Here is a 13,373-nt window from a genome sequence, read left to right on the forward strand (position 1 = left end):
TTAGAAAAAGTCACCATCTTATGTCACCTTTTATTGCAAGGCTGAGGTCAGAGTGGCCATGCTTGTTATTTTTATAGACATATAGATATTGTTACAACTATAAATGAGCCTTACCCATAGCATTCCCAATCATCCTCACAAGGCACTTCCCAAACACTGAAGAATCTGGCTTTACCTTGGCAGCTTCTATGCGTAGCTGAGAATCCTTTTGGTTGTTCATGGGGGACTCCATACTTCCAGAGCAGTCCATGAGGAACACAAATTCTCCACAGGTCCTTGAGGCTTCCACATCTGGAATATCTGGATAGAAACTCACCATTACAGAAGGAGCTCCCATCAAAATATCTGTACAGAAAGAAGAAGAACCCTGTAAGGTACAAGGAAACTCAAATGTTCTAAAGTCCCCAAGAACCAATTATCAATTCAATAGAGAACTGAGAAACTCAAAAAACAAATAAATGTGTTTTCTCTTTTTGTGCTGTGTGCACATGAATAATGTGAGTGGTCAACATAAAAGAAAAAGAAGCAGAACAGAGGGAGAGGGGGGGAAACAAGGTAGGAATTAACAGACAATAACAAAGCAGTATCAGTGTGTGCAAATTCTAGGCATCTTAACAATTGAAGAGGGCACAATAGCTTAGCAGCTTCCATCATGACACAAAGATACAGACAATATTCCTAACAGAGATAAATCTCTTCAATTTTATTAATGGGAATGTGATGCCTGCGTCACTGATTATATCTTCATTTGGAACCTTGGGGGGAAATGATACTTATATGCATATTTCTTTAAATGACAAATTCCAAGAGCAGGCCACTCAGGAAAGTACCCCTAGAAAACTGGGGGAAACATTATACATATGTACCAGATACAGATCTTTAGATATACAGCTGATGCAAGAGTAGCATTGTTTTGAATGTGTAAAGTAGATTTCTTGCCACCCTGGGAGACAGATCGTTAGCATGACACCAGTACTCTTACTGAGAAGCCACAAGTCCATGAGAATGATGGGAATGAATATCTACACTGTTTAGAAGAAGGTCTTATAGGTATCAGCACTCCTTGTATGGTGTCTACTAGTTCTTTCCAACCAATTCATGTGATTTCACTTTGTAAGTCAGAGGTTCATTGTTTATAAATGGGCAGCTCTATTTCTTAGCCTCAGTTGCCTCTTCTGAAGCATCAAGGTAGTAATTCCTCCTATAGCACTATTGTAAGCTTAAGTGATACAATATGCTTACAGAATTCAGGGTAAGGCTTAGCTCACACTGAGCTGTTAATTATAATTTTATACTTTTTTCTACTTTTAAATTTGTGTAATTATATAGTCTAAGTTTAACACATAATTTAGTTCATGTATTTATGTGCTTCATGTTGGTATTACATTCAAGGGTTTTAGTGAGCCAAGCCTATTAAAATACCCTTGTGCTTGTGAAGGACATGAAAACAGGAAGATATCTTGTAAAATATATGTAGTGGGAAGCAGAAATGAGGAATCATAGATGGAAGGAATTAGATTGAGATATGATCAACTATGTTCACTGATAACCTGCAAATCTGATCATAGACTAGAGATGAGAACATATTCATGGAACCAAAGAGACACCATAAAAAGGAAGAAACTGAGACCTTAGTTATTACCTATTAAGAAGCAGCATCTTAAGGTTCTATATGGTGGATAAAAATACTCCTGACTGGGGTTGGGGATTTAGCTCAGTGGTAGAGAACTTGCCTAGGAAGCGCAAGGCCCTGGGTTCAATCCTCAGCTCAAAAAAAAAAAAAAAATACTCCTGACTGAAGACCAAGTCTGAGTTGGAATATTTTATGAAAACCCAAACAGGAGATCAAGAAATCAACAGCAACAAAGATAGAGCATAGAGCTACAGGGGAGATGAGCAAGTTGGAAGAAACCCAGGGAAACTGGAATTCCCCTGAGTGACCTCAGAGAGAACTGGCCAACCAGTGTGAGAAGAAGCCCCTACCTGCGGTTCAGCATGAGGTCATACTTGAAAATGATATATTGGAAGGGGTTGAGTATGGAAACCCAGGTACATTATAAAGTCCTCACACTGCTTTACAGTGACAGCAGATAAGCCTAAGCTCAGATGTCACAGTGTGAATAACATTGGCCCCCAAAGAGCTTCCATATATCCAACCTGGAGATGAAGAGTTGCAGCAACCTTTTATATTGTGTGATGATCTTTGTAACTCAGTGCAGAATGGGCCAAAAGAGACAGAGAAAGCAAAACACCCATGTGGGCTGTGCCAGCTTTTATAAAAGTTGAGTATACATATAAGGAAATGTTTTATATGACAATCACTAGATGTAAATAAGAAACAAAACTCACTGGAAAACTAAATTTAGTCCAAGAAAAAATCAAGTAGGCTACAAGGAAAGAGTTTGAGTTGGATTCTTGTGATTCTTTTTTCCAAGTTCAATTTCTACAGCACACAGGAGACCTAAAATTAATTCTGTGTTAAATTTGACCTTTCCTATTAGTCATAAGACAAGAAAATGAGAACTGTCAAGAAGATGACATTGAGTTATGATGAATTAATTAAAAAAATCTATTTAAAGTGTCATTATTTTCACCTACAAATAACTATTTGCACATTGTCTAGATTATAGTACGTTATTTTCCTTTTTGAACTATTATTTTATAGTGCTATTAGGAATTATAACTAATTTTTCCATCCCATTATTTGGAGACCTTCTACCTAAATTCTTCCAGTTTGTTAATGTACACTATTTTAATAATGACATTGTAACTAATCATGTAACTGATGACACAAATAGTGACTACATAACCTTCTCATCATTTACAAATATTGGATACTATTATAATATTGATCAATATCATCTGCATATCATATAGACATTTACATTTATATCAAAAGAAATATTGTAAATATTAGAATTGTCAAAATGAGTAATTACTTTACTATTTGTAGCCCAAATACTTTCAAAACAGTTGAAAACAACTGACTTGCTCCAACACTATCTGACAGTGTAAACTCACCATACCATGTGAAGCATGAGACTTTGTCAGATTGGGAGATCACTGATCCTATGACAGGAGAAGTAGTCACAAGATTACTTTCTATTTGCCTTTTTTGTAAGACCAGTCATTGTTACATGTTGATAAGGAGCTGCATATTTTCTTGTGAATTAAGTAGTCCTATTTTCCCTCTAATTACCTAGTAACCTATGTAAATTAGCCTGTAAGACATAATCATCTGATTACCTATTAAGCCCTGTCATTTTTCCATGTGGAAGTGAAAAGTCAATATTTTAGTGGACATATACTGATCCTGGATAGAGGGTAGAAAATCAAGGCTAATTGGGAATTACATCTTAGAAAGGGACTATAGTGGGAAGTAGAAAATACCTGGCTTCATGTCTGGCATCCCCATCTCCACAGCTACACTGGGACTGTGCACTTCATTGTAGTAAATCAGGAGTTCCACATCCCGGTCAAATGTGTATCCTTCAGCCAAGGAAACCTGAGTAGAATACCATCAGAGTAGCCATGTTAGAACTGCCACTGATTGCTTTCAGTGTTTCAGGCTTCTCACATCAGGAGCACAATCAGAAGTACAGGAAGGACTGGATGAAACAGAGTCTACATAATACCCAGAGGAGAGAAGGTAGATAGTGTGCTTCTTCAAGCATGGCCAGAAAAAACAAGGGAAATGTGGGAAGAATGATTAAGGACCAAGTCAACAATGAAGACAGAGGGGACTGACATTAGTGTTCTCTTACTACTCACCTGAGCAGAAGTCATGTCATCTGCAAGGTATTGAATAGGACTCAAGGAGCAGTTGGATTGGACCTTCTCAATGCCATGCTGGGAAGTGATGGTGGCAACCAATCTGAGTGTGTAGGGCAGGTCTTCCAAAGGCATTATAGGGGTCTTTATATTCAAGCAACTGTTTGCTGACCTTTCTACAAAATAGTACATTAATTCTGTTTCCATGTCAACAATTTCCAACACAAACATAATTTGTGTATTTCCCCAGCCATTCTACCACTGGTTTTCAAAGGTAGAAATTACTTACCAGAGAGCTTGTATCTTGGATTCAAGATTGCTGGGAGCACATAGCGAAGGGCACCATCTGTTTCCAGAGGCAATTCTTGCACATACCTCAGGGTAACTGCCACCTTAGACCCAGGATGGAGGTTCCCCACATTGCAAGAAAAGACATCCCTGGAATAGTCATCCTCTTCCAATAAGTAAGCTTGATGGCCCTTGGAGAGGGCATCCTCATAGGTCCTATGGGCCTAGAGCAAGAGCAGGATGGGTTGAAATGAAATCATGTGAAGTAAAGAAAACACAGACTGTTCAGAGGGAGTGCCATGGATCCTGTGAACTTCACAATTATTCTGGTAGCTTCTACTTGATTTCCTCTGCCTTATTGATTTTAGGCAAATAGTAATTAGAAGTGAATAAAAGAACAGTCAATATCTGATGGGGTAACCTCATGAATTGTTTATAAAGATAAAGGTAGAATGCAGTTTAAAAGAAAAGATAATGTACTCATCTTTCAGACCTTCATCTTCTCCTGCAATTCTGCCACAATTTTCTTCCCGTCTACCAAGGCTTCAAAGCTGTAGACAGCAGAGTCTTCATCCATGGGGAACACAAAGATTGCCTCTAGTGGGACTTTTTCCTTATTCTCATAATTTAAGGTTGTAGACACCCCAGCCACAAAGTCATTGATGGACAGGTTTACTGAGATGCTCTTCAGTGGCACTGGGGAAGATATCAGTGTTTAGGAGATCCACAAACTTTACCAGTCTGGGATTATAAATGAGGAGTTGTGCTGGGTACAACTACCTCATCACTAAGAGTTGTAAGTCAGGCTTACCTGGCTTCTTGTTGACAGTGATTAAACCAAAGTGATGTTCCATGGTGACTGCAGGTTTCTGTGCAGAGAAGACACATCACTAAGAGGTTCATGATAGTGTCACACAATCAATGCCAGCCAGTTATATGCTTTTCTCTCTCAGACCACATTGGGCAATGCAGAGAGTAAATAAGTGACTGTGGAATGCTTAGCCCTAAATGACCATCTAGATCATCATGTCTGTACCCCCACACCTATCGCACCTCAACCAACATCAGAGAGAAGTGTCAGAAAATTTCTGAGAGCCAAAGGTCATAGAGGACTACTGTAAGTCAGTGTCTTCTGTCCATGACAGGGCCATATTAGTCATGAACTCAAAGCAGGTGTTGTTACCCACACAAGACATGTACCGTCAAACCAGTCACAGTTCAGCACACATTGGAGAGGGGTACGGTACATACAGTCCAATACCAACCTGAAGAGCTTTAAAGTTGAGAGCTTCTTGGAGTGGGACAGTCATTTTTCCTCAGGGACTTGGAGCCTGTTAGATTGCTCATGCTCCAAAAGATGACCCTGAACCTTTGCACATATAAGCAGCACTAATTCGAGTCAATAGGTTAAGAAAAAATAAAATAAAGGGATATACTATTAGGAGAGGGACCTGTTGCAGATGTGAGGGGTAGCTAGAAGGTAGGAATGGGATGACTAATCAAAATACATTGCACATATCTATAAAGATTTTAAAGGATAAATTAAAAATAGTACTTAATTTAAAAGACATACTCAGGCATATAAAGATTATGCATGCAACATTTCTTTTAAAATAGACATTCCAAAATATAGTTCATGAATTATATTTTTTTACAAATCTTGCTTGTAACAGAAAGACAAAGAAATACATGGATTATCCTAGGTAATTATTTACATTATTATTTTATCCACAGAGTCTAGTGATTGGGCTAATTTCAATCATGGTCCTGATAACCCTCAAAGCTCTTCTGGGCCTTTCTAAACCTGACTGTGTGCTAGCTTGCCTCCCTCTGTTGTCACTGTGCCCAACACCATCAAGTGTGGTTTTCATGGAAATTCATCCTAAGGACCTAAAAGGTCTCAACTGGGAACACACACCATGCTTGTTTAGATGCCCAAGGATGAGTCCCTTAAAAGTCCAGCCTTGTCTTTCAGATCTACAGGCAAGAAAACCCTCTTGAAAGAACACCCTTGGTCCTCTGAGTATTAGGGATTCTGAAGGCATTGGAGAGCTTTTTCTAGGTCCTTCAGGCTGATCCTCATGACCCTTTAAAGCTCTCAGACTAGGGTGATAGCTCAGTGCAATAAAACTTGTCAGCCTGTACAAAATCCTGATTTCCATATCTAAGCCCTAGGCCAGGCTGAAGGCTGGGGACACTGTCTTAGTCTCTCTGGAAACCATCCCTCTGATATCAGTGGTGTTTTCTACAGATTTCTTATCATTTCAGTCACAAAAATCTCTACCAAAAAAGTGTCTGTTTTCTACACCTGCGATTTTGAGCTATTGGAAAAGTCTGACAGTGTTAGAATGGCTCATTTCTGGACAGCAGGACAGAGGTAACAGAGAAGCAGGAAGGAGGGGGAGGAGAGCAGCAAGCACTGGGAAGGACTTTCCCTGGGGACATGTAGAGGAGCTTGGAGCAGGGGGAGAAGAATTTCTACTGACAGCAGCAGGAAGCTTAGAGCAGGAGACTCACCCAAGAGCAGCTCAGCTGAAGGATGGACTGTGTCTGGCAGCAGATATCTCAGGCTGGCAGTGGCCACAGCAGGAGGCTGAGAGAGGAGAGAGGCAGACAGACAAGCGTCTCCTACAATGAAACAGGGACTTCCTGAATCCAACCTCAGAACAAATTTCCCCAAATGGTGTTTTACCCTCTCCTGACCCTTCCTCGGTCACCTGTGGTAAGTGTTCCTTCTGCCGCACAGGATGGAAGCTCTCAAAGGTCCTTGAGGTAGAGACTGGCTCCCGAAGTGACCAGTTACAGACTTAAACTGTGTAACACTAGATAACGAAGGACTTTGGGTTGGGGAGTTGCCTGGGTGGTGGATGGCCCTGCAGCTTTGTAACTGTTGGGACAGTATCAGCTCAAAGGCAGGCAGGAAGTAGGATGAATCAGCTGGCCACACCCTGCTAGTTACTGCTGCAGGAAGGGGACAATCCGTGCTTCAAGCCCAGAAAAGTGATGGCAGTGTGGAGTGAATAAAAATAATTATTTAATCAGAGACTCTCGATCCAAGACCTTCAGTGCCAAAAATTTACAAAAGACACAACTTCAATCTCTCAAATGTCTATAGAAAAGCATTTATGGGCTGCAACGGATCAGGGTGGTTGGAGAATGAAAGCTCCATGTTCATAGGACAAACTTACCTAAAACTGAAAAGAAAAACAAAAAGCAACAACAAAAACCTATTTTGTGAAATAGATGAAGAGTGAGAAGAAGAAAGATGGGGGGGGGGAGGGAGAGACAGACAGAGGCAAAGACAGAGAGAGATTTGCTCGATTTTTTTTTTTTTTTTTTTTTGAGCTGAGGATCGAACCCAGGGTCTTGCGCTAGGCAAGCGCTCCACCACTGAGCTAAATCCCCAAACCAATTTGCTCGATTTTTAAAGGTCTTATTAATAAATAAAAAAAGAAATGGTACCAGATATTGGGGTAAATCCTGAAAGATCAGACAGACAAAGGAACAATCCACTGCCATGTCTCACCTCACCAATTCTAGGAATCCTCTGACTGAAATCCTTTGAGTCCTCACCCGAAAGGCTCCAGTCCAAAAAGCCTCTAGCTGAAAGAGACGCTTCTGCCGAAAAGCCTTTAGTTCCTGTCTCCTCACACTTTATACACCTTTCTCCGCCCAGCCTTCGCTTACTGGAATGAAAGGCATGTGTGCTTCCCAGTACTGGGTCAAAGGTATGTGTCACCACTGCCTGGCTCTGTTTCTCTCCTAGACTGAATCAATCTCATGCAGTCCAGGGTAGCTTTGAACTCACAGAGATACAGACAGATCTCTGCCTCCTGAGTGCTAGGAGCAAAGGTGTGTGCCACCACTGCCTGCCCTCTATGTTTAATCTGGTGGCTTGTTCTGTCCTCTGATCTTCACGTAAATTTTATTAGGGTACACAATATATCACCACGCAGTGCCAGGGACCAGCCTCAGCAGTTTCTGGGGTCTGAAGGATGGGATACCTGAAAGGCACAATAATGACTCAGAGACAGTGTTCTTGCAAGCTGACAGGTCACTCCAGGCTTCTGCGGTTGCTCAGTTTCTCTGAGCTTCTCCTACTTTCTCTAACTTCTCTTAGCTTCTCCTAGTTTCTCTTAGCTTTTGCTACAGCTTCTTTAGCTTCTGCTTTTGCCCTGGTGACCTCAGTCTTTTAATATAAGTAAAGGGTGAACAGAAAGGAAAGGAGAAATCACCAAAGACAAAATGTTCTCATGCTTCCAAAGATTATTCTTAGAAAATCACCAATATATTCTTCATCATCTTTTACTAAACATAGGAACTATCCCAGACTTAACACCAAAGCAAGCATAATCTATTTTATCATTAATGATTATACAATCTTCTGAGCACTTGACCCAAAGGCTAGCAACATGCAATTTCACAAAAAAAGGTAAAAATAAGAACAGTGGTTAATATACCAGACAGTCATTTCCTTCTCACACAGCCTCCTCCGACTTCAAGACTTCTGTAGCCACCTAAGTTACTCCTCAGCCCTCTGCAAACACTAAGCTCCATGACTGGTGGGCTACAATGACCTCAGACAAGAAATCTGTCCCTGCAAGTCAGCAACTTCTGTCCTTCTATATCCAACAATTCCAAGGAAGACCTAATCTAATTTACAGAGCTTCTATGAAAGGAATCTCACCTTTCTTGGCAGCTCTTTTCAATCTAGGAACCCAATAAAGCTTGTAGCAATCACTCCATCAGTTGTCACATTATCTCCACACTCCTTCAGGAGGAATAAAAAATATCTGAGTTAAAGTTGCCATCTCCCTTTCTTGGTAGAGGCCACTATTTTCTTCTTATTCTAGGTACCCACACTTTCAGTTTGTCATCCCATCTATATGTTACTCCATCCATAGTCTTCAGCCAATACCCCTTAGTGTCTCAAGTTTTACACAATGTCCTTGGAATATCCTCAGAAACTGAATTATTCATCATGGCCAATTGAAATCCAGTGTGTTAGTACATATCATACCATGTGCTATAGTTAACCACATATTTGGTACAGTTTATCCAAGCCTAAAAAGCTTCCCCAGGCTGCAGGTTCTTTTCCATGAACTACATAACTGCCTTAACTCCAGCCTGAGTGATCATCTTTGTATAATTTCCTGTGATATTTACTTCACTCCTTTCCTGTATCACAGAAATCACCATTGATCTAGGAACACAGAACATGAAGATCAGATAGAAGAAAAAGACTAGTATTATAAGAAGTATTTATATGGAGGAGGGCATGACATATGCATGCCATAAAGCATGACCTTGGGACATTTCTGCCTTGGCCCTCTAGAGGCATGCTAAGCAGAAGATCTAGAGGGGAACACAGGGAGGGTTGATGGTCCACAACCCCAGGTCCCCTTTTCTCCAATCTCTGCTTACAGCACGTCAGCCATCTTATATGTCATCCCTGGCAACACAGAGAGAGAATATGAACCTGAAATTAGGATCATTTATATGCTATCAATCTCGAAAAAATCTTCAGGCATCACACGCCAGGATGAGTTTCCACCAGCATCCCCCAAACCTCAGGGCTTCCAGCTAAAAGGCACTTACAAGTCTTTGTGGTTTCGGCTAGAATAAGAGGCTCTTAGCCTTTAGATGCAGTAGGGAGGCTTCTCCCAAGAGAGGGCAGAGCAGAGTCTCCACCCACTTCCTCAAGACCCATCTGCTTTTGGCAGCTGTAAAACAAAGTGGAAGCAGCAACAGTCAAACATCTGAGAAGACCTGCCCCCTTCTAGGTTTTTGTTTTTCAAGGCTGAATACTGCAGCTGTACTATCTAAAATGAAATGTTATAAAATGCTGTACAGCTCCTTCACAAGCTTGCTCACCAAAAGCATGCTCTGTGCTAAACCTGACTAATAGGAAAATGATAAGCTTTATATTATAGAATTGGTTTTGGTCTATAGGTTATATCTGGAGACAGGACACACATGTCTAACAAATATTTTTCTCCTAAATTGTATGTTCTTCTGTCTATGAAATTAAGATAAATTTATAATTACCTCCTGGACTGTTTTGTTATAATAGATCAAATTGGATATGAGGCTCACACATACATATGCAAATATATAGTAAAGCTCAGTGTGAACACAGATTCTCTTTTTTCCATATGTTGAACTGGTTGTAAAATAGAATGAGTCTCTGTGGAAGTCTTATCCTGTGTTGTTCCCTCTCCCCAAGTGTAAGTGATCTCTGATGGCTGCAGTATATGGGTAGGGAAAATAAATGCTGGCAAAGCTGGCAGAGTTTGTCCTCTGGTGTGGTAAAATCAAAGTCTAGAATTTGATGTTGCCTGCAGAGCAGATGTGAAAGTTTGCTTGAAAGTCAGTGAACCAAGTAACACATCTAGGATGCTGGTTATCTGTAGGAAAATTACATAAAAGTGTACACAAAATTATGTGAACTTCTACATTTATTAAAGCTTGAATGAGTTTTATTTATGTGTTCATTTGCGTTGGTTTTATTTGTGTTGTTCATTGTGAAAGCAAAGTTGACTCTTCTTATAAAATATTTGGTAAATTAAATAATCAAGGATTTTATGGAAAAACATGTAATTCATTCTTTAGCAATGTATTTGGCAGTGAAACTGTTTGAATAGAAAAGAACTCTGTGTTTCTTAACCATGGACATTTTCCAAAAGCCTGTCTGCAACTTCTTGCACAGCCACAGATGGAATACATTATATCAACCACCTTAACAGCTCTTGATGCAATCAAGAGACACAGTAACACAAGGGGATGAAGTCAGTGCTGGAATAGCATGGCTTATTGTCCTATACTAGTTTCATTGTTTTTATATAAACAGAAGGAGTGAATGATAAAACACTGAAAGTGTGATTGGATATAATTTATAATAAACTCATAGTTATTCATTGTTAATATCAACAATCATGCACTTTATGCATTTGCATGTGCAATGCCAGTACATGACTCCAAGTACAGCAGGCTCTCTACATCAGAATTATACCATGTAATTACTCCATGGAACACGGAGCTATAACACTATGGTGTCTAGGGTATCATTTTGTGATTTAGCATTCTTAGACATATTCTTAAATATCACATAATAATATTCTAGTATGCCTTCCATCCTATTATTCCCCTCCTCTCTACAAGTCTCTTTTTTGAATTCCTGTTATTTTAGTTGAAAATTAATGTAATGTATTCTGCCTGAGGTTTCCCATATCCCAGATCCTTCCAGATCCTCCCCACTAATCAAACTCCATGCCCTTTTTCTTTTTTCAAAAATAAACATACAAAAAAAATCTAGAAAACAAACTATCATTTTAACAGGCAGTGAAGAAGCACAAGAAACACATATACAGAGAGACACAGACATAGATACACACACACACACACACACACACACACACACACACCAAAAAACAAAACACATGACACCAAATATTGGAAGCAGCAGTATACAAACAAAAGACAAGTAAGATAAAACTGCCCAAACAAAGCAACATGCAGTAAAAAAATCTACAAAAACACTACTGAGTTTGTTTTGGGACAGTCACCTACTGTGGGACACAGAGCATACTCTTAAGTGTGGTTTTTATACCTAATGAGACTCCATTGCAGAAAACTGATTTTTCCTTTGCAAGCAGTTATCGATTGGAGATATCTTTAGTTAGGAATGGGAGGTCTTATCCAGTTCTCACTTTCAGCCCTGAGATCCTGTCTGGCATGAACCTGTGCAAACCCTCCCTGTGCACAGTGCCACAGTCTCTCAGTACATACATGAGTCAGGCCAATTGTATCTGGAAGACCTGTGCAAGCCCTCCTTGTGTACGCTGCCACAGTCTCTATGGGTAGGTACATGAGTCAGTTCTGTGTAAGTCAGTATCTGGATAATCTTCTTTCCTTGGTGTTCTCCCTCCCTCTGGCTCTCACAATCTTTCTGCCTCCTCTCCCACATAGATCTCTGCCCCCTGAGGTAGAAAGAGATTGATAAGACATCCCCTTTAGGAGTGAGTGTTCCAAGGTCTTTCACTCTCTCCACATTGTCCAGTTGTGGATCTCTGTCTTAATTACCAACTACTGCAAGAGATCAGCCTTTCTGGAGATGGCTGAGCAAGACACTGATCTATGGGTAAAGCAGAATATCATTAGGAGAATATCAGAATTGTATTGCTATATTATTTAGCAGAACAGCAGTAGTTGGTTTTCACCTAGGTCCACCTCAGATAGTTGGCCACCTGAGCAGTGTCAGGTATGAGTTCCATCTCATGGAGTGGGCCTTAAATACAATTAAAGAGTGGTTGGTAACTTCCATAAATTTTGTGCCACCATTATAGCAGTATATCATGCAGGCAGCTCACTATTGTATAGTATAGGGTTTGTAACTGGGTTGGTGTTTGTCTCCCTTCTTTGGTAGCATGCAGAGTACCTTCCAGCACCATGAATACTAATCAATAGGTATAAAGGCTCTAGTTAGGTACCAGCTCAACTTCCCCATGTTCAGTGAGATAATTCATTTCTCTTTATTGTGCTTTGTGTCCCACTGAGTTTAACCAGAGTGGTCTGTGTGACCATGAGTTTGGAACTTGTCATTGGAGTCTGGTGAACACCTCAGTGGGTATTCAACTGAACAGAGTGACGCCCTTTCTACTACTATCCATCAGTAGTCAATAGTTCAATAGGTAGAAATGTGTAATTGATGATAAGCCCAACCTTATATAGGCTCAGTGCAGTTATCCAAAGCTGCTATAAAGTCATGATTTCATTGGCTGTGTTCTGCCCAGAATGTAGCATTTTATAGTGCTGCTCCATATTTTTGGCTCTTATATTCTTCCTGTTACTTTCCCCATAATGATTCCTGAGGCTTAGAAGAGGAGATGTAAATGCCCTGTTTAAGGTTAAGTAATCCACTGTCACATATTCTCAGTACCTTGAGCAGGCACGTTTCTCTGCTTTCACTGCCATTCATTGTGAACAGAGTCCTCTCTAATTAAAAGTGAGATTAGCACATGATTGTGGTATAAGCATAAACCTTTAGAAAGCCAGGTTAGCAACATGAAAAATTAGCTTAGCAGCAGTAACTTTGTCTCTAGGCCCTAGCATCCTCTCAGCCATGAGTTTTATAATTAATTTACAGTACCAGGCATGGTTTGTGTCTTATGGAGTGGACCTCAAAACCAACTAAAGAGGCTTGGTTATTCCTGTAACTAGGGCCAAGTGGGCACATCTTGCCTTTCAGTCTATGCTGGACTTTCATGTGCTTTGTTATTCATATAATGGTTATGGTTCAAAAATTCTTTCAAAAA

General features: G+C 40.1%; 1 protein-coding gene across 1 annotated transcript in view; it reads right to left on the reverse strand.

The window, feature by feature from the left end:
• LOC118587557 (von Willebrand factor A domain-containing protein 5A-like) overlaps positions 1-6,634 on the reverse strand; it is a 32,060-nt gene extending 25,426 nt beyond the window's left edge. Inside the window, exons 1-7 of the mRNA XM_036193590.1 lie at positions 6,577-6,634; positions 4,871-4,928; positions 4,553-4,755; positions 4,061-4,283; positions 3,772-3,947; positions 3,391-3,505; positions 176-345 (exon numbers count right to left, since the gene is read on the reverse strand). Of these exons, the coding sequence (XP_036049483.1) occupies positions 176-345; positions 3,391-3,505; positions 3,772-3,947; positions 4,061-4,283; positions 4,553-4,755; positions 4,871-4,913 (930 nt within the window). The 5' untranslated portion in view covers positions 4,914-4,928; positions 6,577-6,634. The remainder of the gene's footprint in view (positions 1-175; positions 346-3,390; positions 3,506-3,771; positions 3,948-4,060; positions 4,284-4,552; positions 4,756-4,870; positions 4,929-6,576) is intronic.
• Positions 6,635-13,373: the final 6,739 nt, after the last annotated feature.

This window comes from Onychomys torridus, chromosome 7 (assembly GCF_903995425.1).
Source record: "Onychomys torridus chromosome 7, mOncTor1.1, whole genome shotgun sequence".
Lineage (NCBI taxonomy): Eukaryota > Metazoa > Chordata > Mammalia > Rodentia > Cricetidae > Onychomys > Onychomys torridus.